The following is a 24,789-nucleotide window of genomic DNA, read 5'->3' on the forward strand; positions in this document are numbered from 1 at the left end:
CCCCGTCAATTTTTTTAATTTTTTCCCCCTCAGCCATGCCGTGTCCCCCCCCGCGTCCTCCTCCGCCCGCCGCCCCCCGTTAACCCCCCTTTAATGTGTAATTTTTTAAAATTTTATTTTAAAAAATTTTTAGAATTTTTTAGCTTTCCAATTTTTAATTTAAATATTTTAATATTTCTCCCCCCCCAGCGATGCCGCCGGTGCTGCTGCTGCCGCCCCCCGTTATCCCCCATTTCCCTCACATTTCCCTCACGTTCCTCTCCAATTTCCCTCCCATTTTCTCCCCAATTTCCCCCATTAATGTTTGTATTTTAATTTTTTAACTTTAATTTTTTTAAATGTTTTAAATGTTTTTAAAATGTTTTCCCCCTCAGCGATGCCGTCTCCCCCAATCCTCCTCCTGCCGCCCCCCCCCCCGTTACCGCCCTGTTAATTTTTTAATTTATTATTTTTTAAATTTATTATGTTTATGTTTATAATTTTGTAATTTATAGTTTTTTAAATTTATGATTTTTATGTTTATAATTTTTTAATTTATAGTTTTTTAAATTTATGATTTTTATGTTTATAATTTTGTAATTTATAGTTTTTTAAATTTATGATTTTTATGCTTATAATTTTTTAATTTATAGTTTTTAAAATTTATAATTTTTAAATTTATGTTTTTTATTTTTTAATTTATATTTTTATTTTCCCCCCCAGCGATGCCGTCTCCCCCAATCCTCCTCCTGCCGCCCCCCCCCCCCCCCGTTAGCGCCCTGTTAATTTTTTAATTTATCATTTTTTAAATTTATGACGTTTATGTTTATAATTTTTAAATTTATAGTTTTTTAAATTTATGATTTTTATGTTTATAATTTTTTAATTTATAGTTTTTTTAAATTTATGATTTTTATGTTTAGAATTTTTTAATTTATAGTTTTTTAAATTTATGATTTTTATGTTTAGAATTTTTTAATTTATAGTTTTTTAAATTTATGATTTTTATGTTTATAATTTTTTAATTTATAGTTTTTTAAATTTATGATTTTTTAGTTTTTGCTTTTTCTTTATTAGTTTATATTTTTATTTTCCCCCCCCCAGCGATGCCGTCGCCGCCGGTGCTGCTGCTGCCGCCCCCGCCCGGTGACGCCGCCGCGCTGCGCGTTCTCATCGCCGCCCGTTTCTGTGGGGACCCGCCCCCGGTGCTGCTGCAGCGCGTGACCCCCCCCGGCACCCGTACCGGCGCCGGAACCGGAAACCCCCCCGGCACCGGAAGCGGAAACCCCCCGGGGCCCGGTTCCGGCACCGGGGCCCCGCCGCCGCCGTTACCGGCGCTCCGCACGGCCGAGGGGGCGCTGCTGGGCCCGGGCGCGGCCGCGCTGCTGCTGAGCCCCCCCGAGCTGCGGGGCCGCGGCCCCCGCGAGGCGGCGCTGGTGCGGCAGTGGGTGGCGCTGGCCGAGGGGGACCTGGGCACGGCGGCCGCCATCGTCACGGGGGGGCACAAACAGGTGGGGAGGGGGCTCTGGGGGGGTTTGGGGGTGTTTGGGGTGGGTTTGGGGGCGTACATTGAGATTTCGGGGTATTTGGGGAGGGGTCTCTGGGGGTCTCTGCCCCCCCAGGCTCGCCCCAGGGCTCTCCAGGAGCTCCTTCGGGGTCTGGGGGACAATGGGGGACAATGGGGGGATTTGGGGGGGCACAGAGGGGTCTCTGGGTATTTGGGGAGGGGTCTCAGAGGGTCCCTGCCCCCCCAGGCCCGCCCCAGGGCTCTCCAGGAGCTCCTTCGGGGTCTGGGGGACAATGGGGGGCACAGGGGGGATTTGGGGGGGCACAGAGGGGTCTCTGGGTATTTGGGGAGGGGTCTCTGGGGGTCTCTGCCCCCCCAGGCTCGCCCCAGGGCTCTCCAGGAGCTCCTTCGGGGTCTGGGGGACAATGGGGGACAATGGGGGGATTTGGGGGGACAATGGGGGGATTTGGGGGGGCACAGGGGGGATTTGGGGGGCTCTGTGGGGTTCAGAGGGGTCTCTGGGTATTTGGGGAGGGGTCTCAGAGGGTCGCTGCCCCCCAGGCCCGCCCCAGGGCTCTCCAGGAGCTCCTTCGGGGTCTGGGGGCTCTCGAGTCCCACCTGAGCAGCGGCCGCTCCTTCCTGGTGGGCGACGGCGTCACCCTGGCCGACGTCACCGTGCTGTGCGCCCTGCTGGGGCCCTTCACGCAGGTGAGACCCCTCCCCAAATGCCCTGAGACCCCCGGGAACGCCCCCACATCCCCCTGAGCCCCCAAATCCCCCCGGGACCCCCGGGAACGCCCCCAAATCCCCCCAGCGTCACCAGGGCCACCGTCACCGTGCTGTGCGCCCTGCTGGGGCCCTTCACGCAGGTGAGACCCCTCCCCAGATACCCCTGAGACCCCCGGGAACGCCCCCAGAGCCCCCTGAGCCCCCAAAACCCACCGGGACCCCCGGGAACGCCCCCAAATCCCCCCGGCATCACCCTGGCCGATGTCACCGTGCTGTGCGCCCTGCTGGGGCCCCTCACCCAGGTGAGACCCCTCCCCAGATACCCCTGAGACCCCCGGGAACGCCCCCAGAGCCACCAAATCGTGCCGGGACCCCCAGGATTGACCCCAGAGCCCCCAAATGTCCCCCCCAGGTGCTGGACCCCCGATCCCGGGCCCCCTTCCCGGGGGTCCCTCTCGTGCTGCCGCCCGTGGCCGTCTGTCTGTCCGTGTCCCTGTGACCTGTGTGACCCCGTGTGACCCCGTGTGACCCCCGTGTGACCCCGAGTGACCCCTCCCCGCGTTTCCCAGGTGCTGGACCCCCGATCCCGGGCCCCCTTCCCGGGGGTCTCGCGCTGGTTCCTCTCGTGCTGCCGCCTGCCGCAGTTCCGCGCCGAGCTGGGGGACGTGCGGCTCTGGGGGGGCGAGACCCCCCCCGGTGAGACCCCCGCCATGGGGGGGACCCCCCCCGGTGAGACCCCCGCTGTGGGGGGGACCCCCCCCGGTGAGACCCCCGCCGCGGGGGAGACCCCCGGGAGCGCCGGTGAGGATGGGGGGCGTGTGGGGAGGGGGCAAATGGGGGTTTGGGGGGCATTTGGGGAGGGGGAGATGGGGATTTTGGGGGGGAAAATGGAGATTTTGGAGGCATTTTGGGGAGGGGGATGAAGATTTTGGGAGGGAAAATTGAGATTTTGGGGTTTGGGGAGAAAATTGAGATTTTGGGGGGAAAAATGGAGATTTTGGGGGGGGGAAATGGAAATTTTGGGGGGGAAATGGAGATTATGGTGAGATTTAGGGAGGAAAAATGGCGTTTTTGGGGGGAAAATGGATATTTTGGGGGGGAAATTGGAGATTTTGGGGGAGAAAATGCAGATTTTGGTGCATTCCTGGGTGGAAAATGCGGATTCTGGGGGTCCCGCAGCAGAGCCGCCGCGGGGGGGGGTCCCGGGGGGGCTCCCGGGGGGTCCCGAGCCCCCCGCCCCGGCCAAGAGCGCGGCGCAGCTGAAGAAGGAGGCCAAGAAACGGGAGAAAATGGAGAAGTTCCAGCAAAAGCAGGAGAAGAACCGGCAGCTGCAGGTGGGGAGGGGGCGCGGGGGTCCCGGGGGGGGTCTGCGGGGTCCCCGGGGGTCTCTGGGGCTCTTTGGGGGGGTTTGTGGGGGGTCTCTGGGGGGGTTTTGGGGGGGGTCTCTGTTTTTTGGGGGGGTCTCTGGGGGGGTTTTGGGGGGTCTCTGTTTTTTGGGGGGGTCCCAGGGGGTCTCTGGGATTTGGGGGGAATCCCTGGGGGTCTCTGGGGGGTCCCCGGGGGTCTCTATGGGTTTGGAGGGGTTTCTGGGGTCTCTGGTGTTTGGGTGGGGGGTCCCTGGGGGTCCCTGGGGGGGTTTTGGGGGTCCTGGGAGGGTTTGGGGGGGGGTCCCTGGGGGGGTTTGGGGGGATCTCTGAGGGTCCCAGGGATTTTGGGGGGTCCCTGGGGGTCCCTGGGGGTCCCTGGGGGTCTCTGGGGTCCCTGGGGGTCCCTGGGGATTTGGGGAGGGGTCTCAGAGCCCCCTGCCCCCCAGGCCCAGGCCAAGGCCAAGCCCGGGCGGGCCCGGCGGGAGCTGCAGGGGCTGCGCTACGAGACCCCCACGGCCCCCGGCTGCAAGAAGGGTGAGGAGGGGTCTCGGGAGGCTTTGGGGGTCTTTGGGGGGGTCTCCAGGGGTGTTTGGGGGCTTTTTGGGGGTCTGGGGGCGCTCAGAGGCTCTGGGGGGAGCTTGGCAGGGCTTTGGGGGTCTTGGGGAGGGTTTGGGGGGCTTTGGCTGGGTCTGGGGGTGTCTGGGGGAGAGCCAGGGGGGTCTGGGGGTGTTTAGGGGCTCGGGGGGGGCTTTTGGGGGGCTTTTGGGGAGGTTTGGGGGGGGTCTCAGGAGGGTTTGGGGAGGTTTTGGGGGTCTGGGGGGGGTCTCAGGAGGGTTTGGGGGGTCTTTGGGAGGTTTTGGGGGGGGTCTTTGGGAGGGTTTGGGGGGGGTCTCTGGGAGGTTTTGGGGGGGGTCTTTGGGAGGGTTTGGGGGGGTCTCAGGAGGGTTTGGGGAGGTTTTGGGGGTCTGGGGGGGGTCTCAGGTGGGTTTTGGGGACTTTTGGGGAGGTTTTGGGGGGTCTTTGGGAGGTTTTGGGGGGGTCTTTGGGAGGGTTTGGGGGCTTTATGTGAGGCTTGGGGAGGATTTTGGGGGATCTGGGGGTCTCGGGTGGGTCTGGGGGCTCGGGGGGGGTGTCTGGGGTGGTCTCTGACCCCCCGGGACCCCTCCCCAGACGTGGGGGGCCCCCTCCCCGAGAGCTACAGCCCCGGCTACGTGGAGGCGGCGTGGTACGGCTGGTGGGAGCGCGAGGGCTTCTTCAGGCCCGAGTACGGGGTGAGCGGGGGCTCCAAATGGGTCTGGGGGCTGCAAATGGGTCTGGGGGCTGCACATGGCTCTGGGCGTGTCCCGGGGGCAGTTTGAGTGGGTTTGGGGCAGTTGTGGTGCGGCTGGTGGGAGCGCGAGGGCTTCTCCAGGCCTGGATTCGGGGTGAGCGGGGGGCTTTGGGGGGTTTAATGGGGTCTGGGGGTGTCCTCAGGGGGTTTGGGGCAGTTTTGGGGGTCTCTGGAGGGGATTTGGGGCCGTTTGGGGGCAGTTTTGGGGGTCTTTGGGGCAGTTTGGGGCAGTTTGGGGGTCCCTGGGTGGGTTTGGGGCAGTTTGGGGCAGTTTGGGGCAGTTTGGGGCCGTTTTGGGGCAGTTTTGGGGCAGTTTGGGGCCGTTTTGGGGCAGTTTGGGGCAGTTTGGGGCAGTTTGGGGGTCCCTGGGTGGGTTTGGGGCAGTTTTGGGGCAGTTTGGGGCAGTTTGGGGCAGTTTGGGGCAGTTTTGGGGGGCAGTTTGGGGGTCCCTGACCCCCCCGCCCCCCCAGCGCTCCCTGGAGACCCCCAACCCGCGGGGGGTGTTCGTGATGTGCCTCCCCCCCCCCAACGTGACCGGGACCCTGCACCTGGGCCACGCCCTGACCGTGGCCATCCAGGACACGCTGACCCGCTGGTGAGTGACCACTGAGGGACCACTGAGTGACCAATGAGTGACCACTGAGTGACCACTGACCACACTGACCACTGAGTGACCACTGAGTGACCAATGAGTGACCAATGAGTGACCACTGACCACTGAGGGACCACTGAGTGACCACTGAGTGACCACTGACCACACTGACCACTGAGTGACCACTGAGTGACCACTGACCACTGAGTGACCACTGAGTGACCAATGAGGGACCATTGACCACTGAGTGACCACTGAGTGACCACTGAGTGACCACTGAGTGACCACTGACCACACTGACCACTGAGTGACCACTGAGTGACCACTGAGTGACCACTGAGCGACCACTGAGTGACCACTGACCACACTGACCACACTGACCACTGAGTGACCAATGAGTGACCATACTGACCATACTGACCACTGAGTGACCACTGAGTGACCACAGTGACCACAGTGACCATTGAGTGACCACGATGAACAGCAGGGACAGGGGAGTGACCTGGAGTGACCACCAGGGGTCACCCAGTGACCCAGAGTGACCACAGAGTGACCACAGAGTGACCACAGTGACCCATGCAACGGTCACCAGTGGCCACCTGAGATCTGTGGAGTGACCCCGGTGACCCCAATGCCCCCAGTGTCCCCAATGCCCCCAGTGTCCCCAATGACCCCAGTGTCCCCAATGACCCCATTGTCCCCAATGTCCCCACTGTCCCCACTGTCCCCATTGCAGGCACCGCATGCGGGGTCTCACCGCGCTCTGGGCCCCGGGCTGTGACCCCAATGTCCCCATTGTGTCCCCAATGTCCCCATTGTGTCCCCAATGTCCCCAGTGTCCCCATTGTGACCCCAATGACCCCACTGTCCCCATTGTCCCCATTGTGTCCCCATTGTGTCCCCATTGCAGGCACCGCATGCGGGGCCTCACCGCGCTCTGGGCCCCGGGCTGTGACCCCAATGTCCCCATTGTGTCCCCAGTGTCCCCATTGTGACCCCAATGACCCCACTGTCCCCATTGTCCCCATTGTGTCCCCATTGTGTCCCCGTTGCAGGCACCGCATGCGGGGTCTCACCGCGCTCTGGGCCCCGGGCTGTGACCCCAGTGTCCCCATTGTCCCCAATGTCCCCATTGTGTCCCCATTGCAGGCACCGCATGCGGGGTCTCACCGCGCTCTGGGCCCCGGGCTGTGACCACGCCGGCATCGCCACCCAGGTGGTCGTGGAGCGGCGCCTGCAGCGCTCGCGGGGGCTGAGCCGGCACCAGCTGGGCCGCGAGGCCTTCCTGCGGGAGGTGTGGCGCTGGAAGGACGAGTGAGTGACCCCCGGGTGACCCCCGCGTGACCCCCGGGTGACCCCCGAGTGACCCCTGACCCCCTGAGTGGCCCCTGACCAATGGGTAACCAATGGGTGACCACTGACCCGGCACCAGCTGGGCTGCGAGTGAGTGACCCCTGGGTGACCCCCGAGTGACCAATGGGTGACCCCTGACTGCTGGGGGGGTGTGACCCCTGAGTGACCACCGAGTGACCCCCGGCACTGTAGAATGACCTAAAAGGGACCCCGGAGTGAGCCGTGGCACCCCTAAATGGCCACAGAGTGACCCCAAAGTCACTCAGGGCGCCCCCAAAGTGACCCACAGACCCCTAAATGACCCCAAAGAGCCCCCAAAGTGACCCCAAAGTCACCTGTGACACCCCTAAATGACCCCAGAGTGACCGAGGGCACCCCAGGGTGACCCCTGGCCCCCAGAGTGACCCCTGACCCCCCAAAATGACCCCTCTGTCCCCCCCCCAGGAAGGGCGACCGCATTTACCAGCAGCTGCGGCGCCTCGGGGCCTCCATGGACTGGGGGCGCGCCTGCTTCACCATGGACCCGGTGAGTGGGGGGCCCCAAAACCCCCCAAAAACACCCCAAAACCATCCTGACCCCAAAAACCCCCAAAAACACCCCAAAAATACCCCAAAAACCCCCCAAAAACATCCTGACCCCAAAAACCCCAAAAAACACCCCAAAAATCTCCTCCATGGACTGGGGGCGCACCTGCTTCACCATGGACCTGGTGAGTGAGGGGCCCCAAAACCCCCCAAAAACACCCCAAAAACACCCCAAAAATACCCCAAAAATACCCCAAAACCACCCATTAACACCTTGACCCCAAAAACCCCCCCAAAACACCCCAAAATGTACCCGACCCCCAAAAACCCCCGAAATCCCCCCAGAAAATGAGCCGCGCCGTCACCGAGGCCTTCGTGAGGCTGCACGAGCAGGGCCTGATCTACCGGAGCCGCCGCATCGTGCACTGGAGCTGCGCCCTGCGCTCGGCCATCTCCGACATTGAGGTACCCAAAAACCCCTTGAAATACCCCAAAAGCACCCCAAAAGCACCCCCAGAAACTCCCCAAAACAATGCCCAGAATATGGCCAAAATACGCCCCAAAATCAGCCCAAAAACCCCCGGGTTTGTGCACTGGAACTGCGCCCTGCGCTCGCCCATCTCCGACATTGAGGTACCCAAAACACCCCTAAATCACCCCAAAAATACCCCAAAAATCTGCTGTGAGACCCCCAAAATATCCTGTAAAACACTGCCCGAAATACGCCCCAAAATCAGCCCAGAAACCCCCGGGTTTGTGCACTGGAGCTGCGCCCTGCGCCCGCCCATCTCCGACATTGAGGTACCCAAAACACCCCTAAATCACCCCAAAAATATCCCCAGAAGCACCCCGAAACGTGCCCTGAAATACTGCCCAAAATTCGCCCCAAAACCCCCCAAAAATCCCCCAAAATCACCCCAAAATCCCCTGGGATCGTGCACTGGAGCTGCGCCCTGCGCCCGCCCATCTCCGACATTGAGGTACCCAAAACACCCCAAAATCACCCCAAAATCACCCCAAAAACACCCCCAGGAACCCCCCAAAGCATCCCCTGAAATACGGCCAAAATATGCCCCAAAAACCCCCAAAATCACCCCAAAAATCTGCCTTGAGAGCCCCAAAATATCCTGTGAAACATTGCCCGAAATACACCCCAAAACACCCCAAAATCCTGCCACAGGACCCCCAAAACCCCCCAAAACCCCCCAAACCCCCCCAAAACGCTGCCCCGAGACCCCCAAACCCCCCCAGGTGAAGCAGCAGGAGCTGGGGGGGGGGGTTGGGGATTTTGGGGTATTTTTGGGGTAATTTCGGGTGGTTTTGGGGTTTCTCAGGTGGAGAAAAAGGAGCTGGGGAGGTTTGGGGATTTGGGGATGGTTTTGGGGGTCTCAGTGGGGGTTTGGGGGTAATTTTGGGGTAAATTTGGGTGGTTTTGGGGTCCCCAGGTGGAGAAGAAGGAGCTGGGGGATTTTAGTTTTTTTTGCGATATTTTTGGGGTATTTTTGGGGTAAATTTGGGTGTTTTTGGGCTCTCTCAGGTGGAGAAGAAGGAGCCGGGGGTCCCAGAGGATTTGAGGATGTTTTTGGGGTATTTTTGGGGTAAATTTGGGTGTTTTTGGGGTCCCCAGGTGGAGAAGAAGGAGCTGGGGGATTTTAGTTTTTTTTTGTGATATTTTTGGGGTATTTTTGGGGTAAATTTGGGTGTTTTTGGGGTCTCTCAGGTGGAGAAGAAGGAGCTGGGGGTCCCAGAGGATTTGAGGATGTTTTTTGGGTATTTTTGGGGTAAATTTGGGTGTTTTTGGGGTCCCCAGGTGGAGAAGAAGGAGCTGGGGGATTTTAGTTTTTTTTGCGATATTTTTGGGGTAATTTTGGGGTAAATTTGGGTGTTTTTGGGGTCTCTCAGGTGGAGAAGAAGGAGCTGGGGGTCCCAGAGGATTTGAGGATGTTTTTGGGGTATTTTTGGGGTAAATTTGGGTGTTTTTGGGGTCCCCAGGTGGAGAAGAAGGAGCTGGGGGTCCCACAGGATTTGAGGATGTTTTTGGGGTATTTTTGGGGTAAATTTGGGTGTTTTTGGGGTCCCCAGGTGGAGAAGAAGGAGCTGGGGGGCCGCACGCTGCTCAGGGTCCCGGGCTATGAGGAGCCCGTGGAGTTCGGGGTCCTGGTGGCCTTCGCCTACCCCTTGGAGGGGGCTGGTAATTGGGGCTGGGGGCTCTGGGGGGTCTGGGGCATCCCCTCGAGGGGGCTGGTAATTGGGGCTGGGGTCTCTGTGGGGTTTGGGGGGTCTGGATGGGTCTGGGGGATCCCCTGGAGGGGGCTGGTAATTGGGGCTGGGGTCTCTGTGGGGTTTGGGGGGTCTGGATGGGTCTGGGGCATCCCCTCGAGGGGGCTGGTAATTGGGGCTGGGGTCTCTGTGGGGTTTGGGGGGTCTGGATGGGTCTGGGGGATCCCCTGGAGGGGGCTGGTAATTGGGGCTGGGGGCTCTGGGGGGCTTTGGGGGTCTCTGGGGGTCCCTGGGAGTTTGGGGTGTTCCCTGTGGGGTCCCTGTGGGTTTGGGGAGGGTCCCTGGGGCTTTGGGGGTCTCTGGGGGTCCCTGTGGGTTTGGGGGTCCCTGGGGGTCCCCGTTTGACCCCTGCCCTTTGCCCCCACCCCCAGGTGAGGGGGAGCCCCCCGAGGTCGTGGTGGCCACGACGCGCCTGGAGACGATGCTGGGGGACGAGGCCGTGGCCGTGCACCCCGAGGACCCCCGGTACCAGGTGAGGGCACCTGAGATACACCTGAGATACACCTGGGATACACCTGAGATACACCTGGGCACACCTGGGAATGGGGCTGGTACACCTGGGATACACCTGGGCACACCTGGGCACACCTGGGAATGGGGCTGGTACACCTGAGATACACCTGGGCACACCTGAGATACACCTGGGCACACCTGGGGGTACCTGAGATACACCTGGGCACACCTGGGATACACCTGGGCACACCTGGGCACACCTGGGAATGGGGCTGGTACACCTGGGATACACCTGGGCACACCTGGGATACACCTTGGCACACCTGAGGTACACCTGGGCACACCTGGGGGTACCTGAGATACACCTGGGCACACCTGAGATACACCTGGGCACACCTGGGCACACCTGGGATACACCTGGGCACACCTGGGGGTACCTGGGATACACCTGGGCACACCTGGGCACACCTGGGATACACCTTGGCACACCTGAGATACACCTGGGCACACCTGGGGGTACCTGAGATACACCTGGGCACACCTGGGCACACCTGGGATACATGTGTCCCTGACGGCCCCGCCCCCTGTGTGCCCGCAGCACCTGCGTGGGCGGAGCGTGCGCCACCCAATCACGGGGCGGCTCCTGCCCGTCCTGCACGACGCCTTCGTGGACCCCCAGTTCGGCACCGGTGAGGGGCGGGGCCTCGGGGGGGCGGGGCTCGGCTGTTTGGGGTGTGGCCTGATTGGGGTGTGGTTGGTTTAGGGTGTGGCTTAGAGGGGTGTCGTTGCTTTGGGGTGTGGCTTAGACGGGTGTGGTCATTTGGGGTGTGGTCTGGTTGGGCGTGGCTGTTTTGGGTGTGGTTTGGAGGGGTGTGGCCTGATTGGCTGTAACTGTTTTGGGGCGTGGCTTAGAGGGGGGGGTGGTGTGGTTTGAAGGGGTGTGGCCTAAACGGGTGTGGCTTAGAGGGCTGTGGGTGTGGCCTAAAGGGGTGTGGCCCAACCACCTGTGGCTCAGCCCCTTTGTATACCCGTGGGCGTGGCCACCACAACCGCGCCTGGGCGTGTCCCTCCGTGTGGGCGTGTCCCTCCGTGTGGGCGTGTCCCAATGCCGGCCCCGCCCCCAGGCGCGGTCAAGATCACCCCCGCCCACGACGCCGTCGACTTCGAGGTGGGGCAGCGGCACGGGCTGGGCGTGGCCGCGGTCATCGGGGAGGACGGCGCCATGGTCAACGTCCCCGCCCCCTTCCTGGTGAGATTGGGGTGAATCTGGGGCGTTTTGGGTCATTTTGTGGTGTTTTTGTTATTTTGGGGTGTTTTGGGGTCATTTTGGGCAGTTTTGGGTCACGGGCTGGGCGTGGCCGCGGTCATCGGGGAGGACGGCGCCATGGTCAACGTCCCCGCCCCCTTCCTGGTGAGAGCGACGTGAATTTGGGGCATTTTGGGGCGTTTTGTGGTGTTTGGGTAATGGTCACTCAGCGGTCACTTAGCGGTCACTCATGGTCACTGTGGTCACTCAGTGGTCACTGTGGTCACTCATGGTCACTCACGGTCACTCTGTCCAGGGCATGCCGCGGTTCCAGGCCCGCCCAGTGGGGCAGTGGTCACTCAGTGGTCACTCGGGGATGCAGTGGTCACTCAGTGGTCACTCATGGTCACTCAGGGATGCAGTGGTCACTCATGGTCACTCATGGTCACTGTGGTCACTGTGGTCACTCATGGTCACTCACGGTCACTCTGTCCAGGGCATGCCGCGGTTCCAGGCCCGCCGGGCGCTGCTGGAGACCCTCAAGGAGCGGGGGCTGTTCCGGGGCATCACCGAGAACCCCATGGTGGTGCCCATCTGCAGGTGAGACACACCTGGGGACACACCTGGGGACAGGTGACACACCTGGGCACACACCTGGGGACACACCTGGGGACAGGTAACACACCTGGGGACACACAGAACCCCATGGTGGTGCCCATCTGCAGGTGAGACACACCTGGGGACACATCTGGGGACACACCTGGGGACAGGTGGCACACAGGTAACACACAGGTGTCCTCCCCAGCCGCTCCAAGGACGTCCTGGAGCCGCGGGCCGTGCCCCAGTGGTGGCAATGGATAACAATAGATAACAATGGGTGACAGTGGGTTGCAGTAGGTGTCACAGGTGTCACACAGGTGTCACACAGGTGTCACAGGTGTGCCTTTACCTGTCCCCAGCCGCTCCAAGGACGTCCTGGAGCCGCGGGCCGTGCCCCAGTGGTTCGTGCGCTGCCAGGGCCTGGCCGGGGCCGCGGCGGCCGCCGTGCGCAGGGGGGACCTGAGGCTGCACCCGCCCAGCCACGCCCGCACCTGGTTCACCTGGATGGACAACATCAGGTGAGGCCACGCCCCCTGACCACACCCACACCCATAGCCACACCCACACCTCAAAACCCTGCCCCAAAACCACACCCATAACCACACCCCATAACCCTGCCCTGCACCCGCCCGGCCACGCCCGCACCTGGTTCACCTGGATGGACAACATCAGGTGAGGCCACGCCCCCTGACCACACCCGCACCCATAACCACACCCCATAACCCTGCCCTGCACCCGCCCAGCCACGCCCGCACCTGGTTCACCTGGATGGACATCAGGTGAGAGCCTGAAACCACACCCATAACCACACCCACACCCCAAAACCCTGCCCCATAACCACACCCCATAACCACACCTACACCTGCCCCACATCTGGCTGGCACAGGTGTGCCCATACCTGCCCAGGTGTGCTCACCTGTCCCTCACCTGTGCAGGGACTGGTGCATCTCGCGGCAGCTCTGGTGTGCCCATACCTGTCCAGGTGTGCTCACCTGTGCCACCTGTGTCTCACCTGTGCAGGGACTGGTGCATCTCGCGGCAGCTCTGGTGGGGCCATCGCATCCCCGCCTACTTCGTCACCATCGACGACCCCCAGGTGCCGCCCGGACAGGTGAGCCCTGGGTCAGACTGGGATAAACTGGTTTGTACTGGGGGGGACTGGGGGTGTTTTTTTGGGATTTTTGGGTTTGTTTTTGGCGGTTTTGGGGCTCTGGGATGAGGATGAGCAGTTCTGGGTCAGCAGGGTCTCTGGGCTCAGTCTTGGTGATTTTTGGGTTTATTTTCAGTATTTTTGGGCTCGCAGGATGAAGATGAGGAGTTCTGGGTCAGCAGGGTGTCTGGGGTCAGTTTTGGGGTGATTTTGGGGTTTTTTTGCCCCTTTAGGATGAAGATGAGCAGTTGTGGGTCAGGAGAGGTTTTTGGGGTCTCTGGGTTGATTTTTGGGGTGATTTTGGGTTATTTTTGCCCCTCCAGGACGAGGACGAGCGGTTCTGGGTGTCCGGGCGCTCTGGGTGATTCGGGGTCAGTTTTGGGGTGATTTTTGGGGTGATTTTGGGTTATTTTTGCTGTTTCAGGACGAGGACCAGCGGTTCTGGGTGTCAGGGCGCTCTGGGTGATTTGGGGTCAGTTTTGGGGTCAGTTTTGGGGTGATTTTGGGTTGTTTTTGCTGTTTCAGGACGAGGATGAGCGGTTCTGGGTGTCAGGGCGCTCTGGGTGATTTGGGGTCACATTTTGGGTTGATTTTTGGTGATTTTGGGCTCATAGGATGAAGATGAGCCGTTCTGGGTGTCCGGGCGCTCTGGGTGATTTGGGGTCAGTTTTGGGGTGATTTTGGGTCGTTTTTGCTGTTTCAGGACGAGGATGAGCCGTTCTGGGTGTCCGGGCGCTCTGGGTGATTTGGGGTCAGTTTTGGGGTCAGTTTTGGGGTGATTTTGGGTTATTTTTGCTGTTTCAGGACGAGGATGAGCGGTTCTGGGTGTCCGGGCGCTCCCCGGACGAGGCTCGGGCCAAAGCGGCCGCAGCGTTCGGGGTCAGCCCGGAGCTGGTCAGGCTGAGACAAGGTGGGACTGGTTTGTACTGGGACTGAACTGGGAGGGACTGGTTTGTACTGGGACTGAACTGGGAGGGACTGGTTTGTACTGGGAACAAACTGGGAGGGACTGGTTTGTACTGGGACTGAACTGGGAGGGGCTGGGGGGAACTGGGAGGGGAGAATGATTGGGACCCTGATGGTCACTGGTGGTCACTGGTGGTCACTCCTGGTCCCTCTGGTCACTCTGGTGGTCACTCCTGGTCCCTGGTGGTCACTCTGGTCGTCACTGGTGGTCACTGGTGGTCACTGGTGATGATCACTCCTGGTCACCTCTGGTGGTCAGTCTGCTCTGTCTGGTCACTCCTGGTCCCTGTGGCCCCGTGGTCAGTCTGGTGGTCACTCTGGTCACTGATGATGGTCCCTGGGGGTCACCCCCGATGTTCCCTCTGGTCACTCAGATGGTCACTCTGGTGGTCACTCTGGTGGTCACTCTGGTGGTCACTCTTGTCACTGTGGTCACTGATGATGGTCACTGCGGTCACTCTGCTTTCTCTGGTCACTCTGGTGGTCCCTGTGGTCACTCTGGTGGTCACTGTGGTCACTGATGATGGTCACTGTGGTCACTCTGGTTTCTCTGGTCACTCTGATGGTCACTGTGGTCACTCTGGTGGTCACTGTGGTCACTGATGATGGTCACTGTGGTCACTCTGGTGGTCACTGTGGTCACTCTGCAGACGAGGACGTGCTGGACACCTGGTTCTCCTCCGGCCTCTTCCCCTTCTCCATCTTCGGCTGGCCCGAGCAGGTGCGGGGGGACTGGGGGGGATTTGGGGATCCCAGGGTGGGATTTTGGGGGGATTTGGGGGTCTCAGGAGGGTCTGGGGGTCTCTGGGTGGATTTTGGCGGTCCCTGGGTGGATTTTTGGGGGGTTTCAGGGGTTTTTGGGGGTCCCAGGGTGGATTTTGGGGGTCCCATTCTCACTTTAGGGTCCCCCAGACCCCCAACCTGGAGCGTTTCTACCCGGGGTCCCTGGGTGGGATTTGGGGGGTCCCTGGGTAGGATTTTGGGGGTCTCTGGGGGGATTTGGGTGGATTTTGGGGGTCCCAGGGTGTGTTTTGGGGTCTCTGGGTGGTTTGGGGGGTGTTTTTGGGGTCCCTGGGTGTTTTTTGGGGGGTTTCAGGGGTTTTTGGGGGTCCCATTCTCACTTTGGGGCCCCCCAGACCCCCGACCTGGAGCGTTTCTACCTGGGGTCCCTGGGTGGGATTTTGGGGGTCTCTGGGGGGATTTGGGTGGATTTTGGGGGTGTTTTGGGGGTCCCTGGGTGGGGTTTGGGGGTCCCTGGGTGGTTTGGGGGGTGTTTTTGGGGTCCCTGGGTGTTTTTTGGGGCGTTTCAGGGGTTTTTGGGGGTGCCGTTCTCACTTTGGGGTCCCCCAGACCCCCGACCTGGAGCGTTTCTACCCGGGGTCCCTGGGTGGGATTTTGGGGGTCTCTGGGTGTTTTTTGGGGGGTTTCAGGGGTTTTTGGGGTCTCTGGGTGGATTTTTGGGGCGTTTCAGGGGTTTTTGGGGGTGCCGTTCTCACTTTGGGGCCCCCCAGACCCCCGACCTGGAGCGTTTCTACCCGGGGTCCCTGGGTGGGATTTTGGGGGTCTCTGGGTGTTTTTTGGGGGGTTTCAGGGGTTTTTGGGGTCTCTGGGTGGATTTTTGGGGCGTTTCAGGGGTTTTTGGGGGTGCCGTTCTCACTTTGGGGCCCCCCAGACCCCCGACCTGGAGCGTTTCTACCCGGGCTCGCTGCTGGAGACCGGGCACGACATCCTCTTCTTCTGGGTGGCCAGGATGGTGATGCTGGGGCTGGCGCTGACCGGGAAGCTGCCGTTCCGCGAGGTGAGAGCCCAAAAACGCCAGAATTTACCCCAAAATAATCCCCAGAAATATCCCCCAAAATATCCCCAAAGAACCCCCGGGAAATGCCCCCAAATCCACCCTAAATAACCCCAAAATCCCCCGATGGTCGTGCTGGGGCTGGCGCTGACCGGGAAGCTGCCGTTCCGCGAGGTGAGAACCCAAAAACGCCGGAATTTACCCCAAAATAATCCCCCAAATATCCGCAAAAATATCCCTGAAAAATACCCCAAAATACGACCAAAATAACCCCAAAATCCGCCCCCAAAAGTCGCCCCAACCCCCCCTGGCCACACCTTCCCCAGGTGTGTTACCTGTCCCTCCCTGTCCCTGCCTGTCCCGGGTGTGTCTGCGTCCCCCTAGGTGTGTCACCTGTCCCAGGTGTGTCACCTGTCTGTCCCACCTGTCCCCAGGTGTACCTCCCTAGGTGTGTCCCTCAGTGTCCCAGGTGTGTCCCTGTCCCCCTGTTGTGTTACCTGTCCCTCACTGTCCCACCTGTCCCAGGTGTACCTGCCCTGTCCCAGGTGTGTCTGTCACTGTCCCACCTGTCCCAGGTGCGTCATTTTCCTGTCCCACCTGTCCCAGGTGTACCTGCCCTGTCCCAGGTGTGTCTGTGATGGTCCCACCTGTCCCAGGTGTGTCACTTTCCTGTCCCACCTGTCCCAGGTGTACCTGCCCTGTCCCACCTGTCCCAGGTGTGTTACCTGTCCTGTCCCACCTGTCCCAGGTGTGTTACCTGTCCTGTCTCAGCTGTCCCCAGGTGTGTCACTTGTCCCTCATTGAGTGTTACCTGTCCCACCTGTCCCAGGTGTACCTGCCCTGTCCCAGGTGTGTCTGTCACTGTCCCACCTGTCCCAGGTGTGTCACTTTCCTGTCCCACCTGTCCCAGGTGTACCTGCCCTGTCCCAGGTGTGTCTGTCACTGTCCCACCTGTCCCAGGTGCGTCACTTTCCTGTCCCACCTGTCCCAGGTGTACCTGCACGCCATCGTGCGCGACGCCCACGGCCGCAAGATGAGCAAATCCCTGGGCAACGTCATCGACCCGCTGGACGTGATCACGGGGGTCACGCTGCAGGTGGGACCCCAAAAACACCCAAAAACCACCCAAAATCCCCCAAAAAACACCTGAAATACCCCAAAAACACCCTAAAAACACCCCAAAAACCCCCAAAATACCCCAAAATCACCCAAAATACCCCAAATCCCTGGGCAATGTCATCGACCCGCTGGACGTGATCACGGGGGTCATGCTGCAGGTGGGACCCCAAAAACACCCAAAAACACCCCAAACCACCTGAAATACCCCAAAACACCCTAAAAACACCCCAAAAAACACCCCAAATCATCCAAAATACCCCAAAATCACCCAAAATCCCCCATAGTCCTCCCAGATCTCCCCAGGATCCCCCCAAAAAAACTGCAAATAACCCCAAAAATCCCCCAAATCCACCCAAAGTCTGCAAAAAGAAAATTCCCCAAAATCCCCCACACTGAAAAAAAATCCCCCAAAAATCCCCAAAATCACCCCCCAAAAACCTCAAAAAAACCCCCCAAAATCCCCAAAAAATATCCCCCGACACCCCCTCAAAATCCTCCCAAAAACTCCCAAATCCCCCCCAAAATCCCCTCAAAATTCCCCAAATTTCCCGCTAATTCACCCCAAAAACCCCAAAATTCTCCCCAAAAACCCCAAAATCCCCCAAAATCCCCCCAAAACGCGGCAGGAGCTGCACCAGCAGCTGGAGAGCAGCAACCTGGACCCGGCGGAGCTGGAGCGGGCGCGGGAGGGACAGGTGAGGATTTTGGGGAGATTTTGGGGGATTTTGGGGGATTTGGGGATTTTTTGGGAATTTGGGGGATTTCGGGAGATTTGGGGGAGAACCGGGGTGGGTTCGGGGGAGTCCAGAGGGTTTTGGGGAGATTTGGGGTGGATTTGGGGGAAATTTGGGGGGTTTTGGGAATTTGGGGTATTTTGGGGGGATTTGGGGGAGAATTGGGGTGGATTTGGGGGGGTTTTGGAGTATTTTGGGGTAACTTTGGGGATGGTTTTGGGGGTGTTTTGGGGATGTTTTGAGGGATTTTTGGGGTATTTTGGGGTTGCTTTGGGGGTATTTTGGGGGGTGATTTGGGGGATGTTTTGGGGTATTTTGGGGGGTGATTTGGGGATATTTGGGGGATGTTTTGGGGATGTTTTGGGGTATTTTGGGGGTATTTTGGGGGGTGATTTGGGGGATGTTTTGGAGTATTTTGGGGATATTTGGGGGATGTTTTGGGGGGTGATTTGGGGGTATTTTGGGGGGTTATTTGGGGGATGTTTTGGGGTTTTTTTGGGGTATTTTGGGGGGTCTTCATCCCCCGTGTCCCCCCCAGAAACGCGACTTCCCCGAGGGGATCCCCGAGTGCGGGACGGACGCGCTGCGCTTCGCCCTCTGCGCGTACACGGCACAGGGTACCCCAAACACCCCAAAATCGCCCCAAAAATACCCCCAAAATACCCCAGATCACCCCAAAAATACCCTAAACACCCCAAAAACACCCAAAACCGTCCCTAGCGACCTGAACACACCCCAAAAATACTCCAAAAATGCCCCAAATCACCCCAAAACAGCCACAAACCTACCCCAAATCACCCCAAACACCCCCAAAAACACCCCTGACCCCCATATTGCCCCCCAGGCCGTGGCATCAATCTCGATGTGCTGTGCCTTCTCGGCTACCTGACCCATTTTTACCCCACATTTTGCCCATTTTTGCCCATTTTCCCCCATTTCCCCCAGGCCGTGACATCAACCTGGACGTGCTGCGTGTCCTGGGCTACCTGACCCATTTTTGCCCATTTTTACCCCATTTTTACCCCATTTTTGCCCATTTTCCCCCATTTCCCCCAGGCCGTGACATCAACCTGGACGTGCTGCGCGTGCTGGGCTATCGCCATTTCTGTAACAAGGTCTGGAACGGGGCCCGGTTCGTGCTGAGGGCGCTGGGGGAGGGGTACCGGCCCCCCCCGGGCACGCAGGTAACCCCCAGACCCACCTGGGACCCCCCCGAGACCCCCGAGACACCCCCAGACCCACCTGAGACCCCCAAAACGCCCCCAGACCCACCTGGGACCCACCTGGGACCCCCAAACACCCCCAGACCCACCTGGGACCCCCCCTGAGACCCCCAGACCCACCTGGGACCCCCAAACACCCCCAGACCCACCTGGGACCCCCCGAGACACCTCCAGACCCACCTGAGACCCCCAAAACGCCCCCAGACCCACCTGGGACCCCCCCGAGACGCCCCCAAGACCCCCATGAGACCCCCAAAAGCCCCAGGACCCTCCCAGGACCCCCTGAGCCACCTGAGACCCCCTCAGGATGGGCTGAGACCCCCAAGACCCCCCCAGTCACGGGGCTGAGACTCCCCCCAGCCCCAACCCGGGGGATTTTCTGATCCCCCGATGTCCCTGTGACACCCACAGTGTCCCCAGTGTCACTGTGACCCCCACAATGTCCCTGATGTCCCCTCAGTGTCCCCAATGTTCCCAGTGTGTCCCCAGGCCCTGCGATGGTCCCTCCCCGAGCGCTGGATCCGCAGCCGCCTCAGCCGGGCCGTGCGGGGCTGCAATGACCCTGATGTGTCCCCGATGTTCCCAGTGTCACTGTGATGTCCCCAATGTCCCCAGTGTCACTGTGATGTCCCCGATGTCCCCAGTGTCACTCTGATGTCCCCAATGTGTCCCCACAGTGTCTCCAGCTGTCCCTGGCCGAGCGCTGGATCTGCAGCCGCCTCAGCCGGGCCGTGCGGGGCCCTGTGATCCCCACAATGTCCCCAATGTCCCCGGTGTCACTGTGATGTCCCCAGTGTCACTGTGATGTCCCCAATGTGTCCCCAGGCCCTGCGGCTGTCCCTCCCGGAGCGCTGGATCCGCAGCCGCCTCAGCCGGGCCGTGCGGGGCCCTGTGATCCCCACAATGTCCCCAATGTCCCCAGTGTCACTCTGATGTCCCCAATGTGTCCCCAGGCCCTGCGGCTGTCCCTCCCGGAGCGCTGGATCCGCAGCCGCCTCAGCCGGGCCGTGCGGGGCTGCGGCGCCGCCCTCGGCAGCTTCGACTTCCCCGGGGCCACCACGGCCGTGCACGGCTTCTGGGTGTACGAGCTCTGTGACGTCTACCTGGTACGGCCCTGGGGACATCGGGGACACCGCGGGGACGTCGGGGACGTCGGGGACATCGGGGTGTTCCTGGGGGTTACGGGGTCTGCGGGGTTACGGGGCCCCCACGGGCGTGCTCGGCTCCTGGGTGCTCTGTGGCGTCTGTTTGGTGAGAGGGGACACCGTGGGGACACCGTGGGGACATTGGGGACACCATGGGGACACCATTGGGGACACCGTGGGGACACCGTGGGGCTATCAAGGTACCGGGCTCTATGGGGTTATTGGGGTACGGGGCTCCCCGGGGCCACCGCGGCCGTGCACGGGCTGTGGCTCTGCGAGCTCTGTGACATCCACCTGGTGTGGGGACATCATTGGGGACATTGGGGACATCGTGGGGACATCATTGGGGACATTGGGGACATCGTGGGGACATCATTGGGGACATTGTGGGGACATTGGGGACATTGGGGACATCGTGGGGACATCATTGGGGACATTGGGGACATCGTGGGGGCATCGTGGGGACATTGGGGACATCGTGGGGACATTGGGGACATCGTGGGGACATCATTGGGGACATCGTGGGGACATTGGGGACATCATTGGGGACATCGTGGGGACATTGGGGACATCGTGGGGGTCACAGGGGTTATGGGGTTATGGGGCTCCCCGTGCTCGGCTCCTGGCTGTTTTCTGGGGTCCCTGTCTGGTTTTTGGGTTCCCCAGGGGTTTTTGGGCTCTCTGGGCTCCTTTTGGGGTTCCCAGGGGTTTTTTTTGGGGTTCCTGGGGTGTTTTTTTGGGGTTCCTGGGGTGTTTTGGGGTTCCCTGGCTCTTTTTGGGGTTCTTGGGGCGATTTTTGGGGTCCCTGGGGATTATTTTGGGTCCGTGGATATTTTGGGGTTTTTGGGGTGTTTTTTTGGTGTTTTGGGGGTTCCTGGGGTGGTTTTTTTGGGTTTTGGGGGTTCCTGGGATGTTTTTGGGGGTTTTTGGGGGGGTTTTTGGGGTGTTTTTTGGTGTTTTTAACCCTTTCCCCCCCAGGAATGCGTGAAGCCGGTGCTGGCCCGAGTGACCCCTGCCCAGCCTGGGGGGGTTTTGGGGTGGTTTTGGGGTTTTTTGGGGTGTTTTTTTTGGGGTTTTGGGGTGTTTTTAACCCTTTCCCCCCAGGAATGCGTGAAGCCGGTGCTGGCCCGAGCGAGCCAGGAGGGGGAGGGGCACGACAGGGACGACCAGGAGGAAGAGGAGGAGGAGCAAGGTGAGGGGGGAGGGGCGGGGGGTCCCAGAGGTTTTTTGGGGGGATCTGAGGGGTTCTGGGGGGATTTTGGGGGTTCCCAAGGTTTTTTTGGGGGGGTTTTCAGAGGTCCCAGGGGGCTTTAGGGGGGTCCTGGGGGGTTTAGGGCGGTTTTTGGGGTGCTGAATATGGTGGTGATGATGATGATGATGATGATGAAGGTGACCTGGAGGCCGTCAGGGCCACACTGCTCACCTGGGCAGGTGGTTTGGGTGGTTTCTGGGTGGTTTTTGTGAGTTTTTGGGCGGTTTTTTTGGGCATTTTGGGGTTTTTTGGGGCGCTGATTACAATGATGATGATGATGATGATGATGAAGGTGACCTGGAGGCCGTCAGGGCCACCCTGCTGACCTGCCTGGACGGGGGGCTGGTGTTTTGGGTGGTTTTTTGTGAGTTTTTGGGTGGTTTCTGGGTGGTTTTTGTGGATTTTTGGGCGGTTTTTTTGGGGGGTTTTGGGGTTTTTTGGGGCGCTGATTACAATGATGATGATGATGATGATGAAGGTGACCTGGAGGCCGTCAGGGCCACCCTGCTGACCTGCCTGGACGGGGGGCTGCGCCTCCTGGCCCCCTTCATGCCCTTCCTGGCCGAGGAGCTCTGGCAGCGCCTGCCCCGGGACCCCCCCGCGCCCCCCAGCGTCAGCCTGGCCCCCTACCCCGAGCCCGAGGAGGTGGGGAGGGGATTTGGGGGGGATTTGGGGGGTCCTGGAGGGGGTTTGGGGGCTCAGGGTGGTCCTAGACGGGTCTAAGGGGGGATTTGGGGGGGAATTGGGGGTCCCGAGGGGGTTTGGGGGGTCCTGGGGGGGTTTGGGGGGGTCCCAGGGGGAGTTTATGGGGTTCAGGGGGGATTTGGGGGTCCTCAGGGAGGATTGGGGGGGTTTGGGGGTCCTGGGGGTATTTTGGGGGCTCCTGGGGGGCTCCTGAGAGGGTTTTGGGCATTTCTGGGGGGTGTTTTGGTGGTCTGGGGGTGTCCCGGGGCTGTTTTGGGGGTCCCGGGTGGTCCCTGACCCCCCGTGGGCGCCCCCCAGTTCTGCTGGCAGGACGAGGAGGCCGAGGCCGCCATGGAGTTCGTGCTGAGCATCGCGAGGGCGCTGAGGAGCCTGAGGGCGGCGCACGGGCTGACCCGGCAGAGGCCCCAGTGTGAGTCTGGGGGCTTCGGGGGGCTCAAATGGGGGTTAAATGTGGGTTTAATGGGGTTAAATTTGGGTTGATGGGGGTTTAATTGGGGTTTAATGGGGGTCTGGGGGCTCCTGAGCATCGCGAGGGCGCTGAGGAGCCTGAGGGGGGCGCACGGGCTGACCCGGCAGAGGCCCCAGTGTGAGTCTGGGGGCTTCGGGGGGCTCAAACAGGGTTAAATGGGGTTAAATGGGGTTAAATTGGGGTTTGTGGCTGTTAAATTGGGGTCAGTGGGGTTAAATGGGGGTTTGAGGGTGCTCTAGCCCCTCTCTTTGCCCCCAGGTTTCCTGCAGACCCCAGACCCATCGTAGGGGTCCTGGGCCCGGCGGTACCGGGGGGGGTCTCTGGGTGTGTTTGGGGGTCTCTAACCCCATTTTCCCCTCCAGGTCTCCTGCAGACCCCAGACCCGTCCTGGGGGTCCCAGGGTGTGTTTGGGGGTCTCTGTGTGTCTCTAACCCCATTTTCCTCCCCAGGTTTCCTGCAGACCCCAGACCCATCCTGGGGGTCTCTGGGTGTGTTTGGGGGTCTCTGTGTGTCTCTAACCCCTCTGTCTCCCCCCCCCCAGGTTTCCTGCAGACCCCAGACCCGTCCTGGGGGTCCCGGGCCCGGCGGCACCGGGGGCTCCTGCGCGCCCTGGGGGGGGTGGGCTCGGTGCAGCTGCTGGGGGGGGGTCGGGAGCCCCCCCAGGGCTGCGCCGTGGCCGTGGCGTCCGAGAGGTGCACGGTGCACCTGCTGCTGCAGGTGAGACACGCCCGCCGCACCTGCGTGACGTCATCGGGGTGACGTCATCACTGACAGAGTGACACCATTGCCAGTGGGACGGGGTCACTTTGGGGTCACTTTGGGGTCACTTTGGGGTCCCTTTGGGGGGTTTGGGGTCCCTTTGGGGTCCCTGTGTGCAGCTCTGGGCCGTGGTGTCGGAGCGGTTCACGGTGCACCTGCTGCTGCAGGTGAGACACCTGTGACGTCATCATTGGGGTGACGTCATCATTGACAGAGTGATGTCATTGGGGGGTTTGGGGTCAGTTTGAGGGGTTTTGGGGTCCCTTTGGGGTCAGTCTGTTCAGTTTCGGGGTCACTTTGGGGGGATTTAGGGTCCCTTTGGGGTCCCCAAAGCCGCTGTGTCGTCACTGTCCTGCCCCACCCCATTTTTGTTTTTTTTTTTTCCGCATTTTTGGGGATTTTTTCCCCGTTTTTTGGAGTGTTTTTCCCCATTTTTAGGGCGTCGCGGACGGGGGGGTTACACCATGACCTGACCCCACTTTTGGGGTGGTTTTCCCCATTTTTAGGGTATCGTGCACTCCCCCTCGGAGCTGGTCCGGCTCAGGGAGCAGTGTCATGATTTCACCCCCATTTTTGGGCCGTTTTTCCCCTTTTTTTGTGTTTTTTTCCCCCATTTTTCAGGGTTTTTCCCAATTTCTCGGTTTTTCTCCCCATTTCAGGGCATCGTGGACCCCCCCTCAGGGCTGGCCCGGCTTGGGGGGTTACACCAAGCCCTGACCCCATTTTTGTGGTGTTTTGGGGCGATGTTCCCCATTTTTGGGCTGTTTTTCCCCCTTTTTTCAGGGTTTTTCCCAATTTCTCGGTTTTTCTCCCCATTTCAGGGCATCGTGGACCCCCCCTCGGAGCTGGCCCGGCTCGGGGGGCGCCGCCAGGAGCTCGGCCGGGCCCTGGAGCGGCTCCGGGAGCGCCGGGAGGGCCCCGGCTACGCCCAGAAGGTTCCGCAGCACGTGCGGGAGAGCGACGAGGCCAAGGTGGGACACGGGGAGAGTTCGGGGTTTTGGGGGATTTTGGGGGATTTTTGGGGTTTGGGGGTATTTTTTGGGGATTTTGGGGGATTTTTGGGGATTGTTTAGGGGTTTTTGGGGGGTCTCAGGGGGTTTTTGGGTTTTTTTTTTTTGGGGGGGAGATTTTGGTGGGCCCTAGGGGATTTTGGGGGAGGTTTTAGGGGATTTGGGGAATTTTTTGGGGATTTTGGGGCATTTTAGGGGATTTTGGGTGGTCCTGAGTGAATTTGGGGTGTCCTGGTGGCATTTTGGGCTTTTTGGGGGACTTTTGGGGGATTTTGGGGGTCTTTGTGGGGGTCCCACCCTGATTTCCCCCCCAGCTGTCGCAGCTGGAGTCGGAGCTGCGGAACGTTCTGGAAGCCGAGGAGCTCATGAGGAAAATGCTGTGACCCCTCCCCCTCCCCCCGGGGACCCCTCCCCAAATAAAGCCGAGCTTGGCCCCGCCCCCGCGTGCTTGTGTCTGCTTAATGAGGGGGCGTGGTTTGGTTAATAAAGGGGCGTGGTTGG

The 24,789-nt window shown here is 60.0% G+C and overlaps 1 protein-coding gene across 3 annotated transcripts; it reads left to right on the forward strand.

The window, feature by feature from the left end:
- The first annotated feature begins 1,001 nt into the window (after nucleotides 1–1,001).
- Nucleotides 1,002–24,727, forward strand: VARS1 (valyl-tRNA synthetase 1). 3 transcript variants are annotated; one of them, XM_059491083.1, is made up of 31 exons: nucleotides 1,002–1,490; nucleotides 2,048–2,194; nucleotides 2,785–3,016; nucleotides 3,395–3,549; nucleotides 4,029–4,116; nucleotides 4,753–4,853; nucleotides 5,383–5,507; nucleotides 6,654–6,818; nucleotides 7,302–7,383; nucleotides 7,728–7,847; nucleotides 9,465–9,573; nucleotides 10,034–10,134; nucleotides 10,714–10,804; nucleotides 11,240–11,364; nucleotides 11,858–11,961; nucleotides 12,321–12,479; nucleotides 12,982–13,072; nucleotides 13,916–14,021; nucleotides 14,728–14,798; nucleotides 15,750–15,875; nucleotides 16,864–16,968; nucleotides 17,618–17,686; nucleotides 18,264–18,342; nucleotides 18,782–18,909; nucleotides 19,902–20,054; nucleotides 21,198–21,285; nucleotides 21,824–21,990; nucleotides 22,348–22,459; nucleotides 23,061–23,236; nucleotides 24,100–24,249; nucleotides 24,603–24,727. In XM_059491083.1, exons 1-31 carry the CDS (start codon nucleotides 1,086–1,088, stop codon nucleotides 24,669–24,671), a joined length of 3,999 nt encoding a protein of 1,332 aa, XP_059347066.1. In that variant the 5' UTR covers nucleotides 1,002–1,085; the 3' UTR covers nucleotides 24,672–24,727. The 3 variants fall into 3 exon arrangements, with proteins under 3 accessions (XP_059347066.1, XP_059347067.1, XP_059347068.1); XM_059491084.1 differs by having other exon boundaries at nucleotides 3,398–3,549; XM_059491085.1 differs by having other exon boundaries at nucleotides 2,785–2,977.
- Nucleotides 24,728–24,789: the final 62 nt, after the last annotated feature.

This window comes from Ammospiza nelsoni, chromosome 31 (genome assembly GCF_027579445.1).
Source record: "Ammospiza nelsoni isolate bAmmNel1 chromosome 31, bAmmNel1.pri, whole genome shotgun sequence".
NCBI lineage: Eukaryota > Metazoa > Chordata > Aves > Passeriformes > Passerellidae > Ammospiza > Ammospiza nelsoni.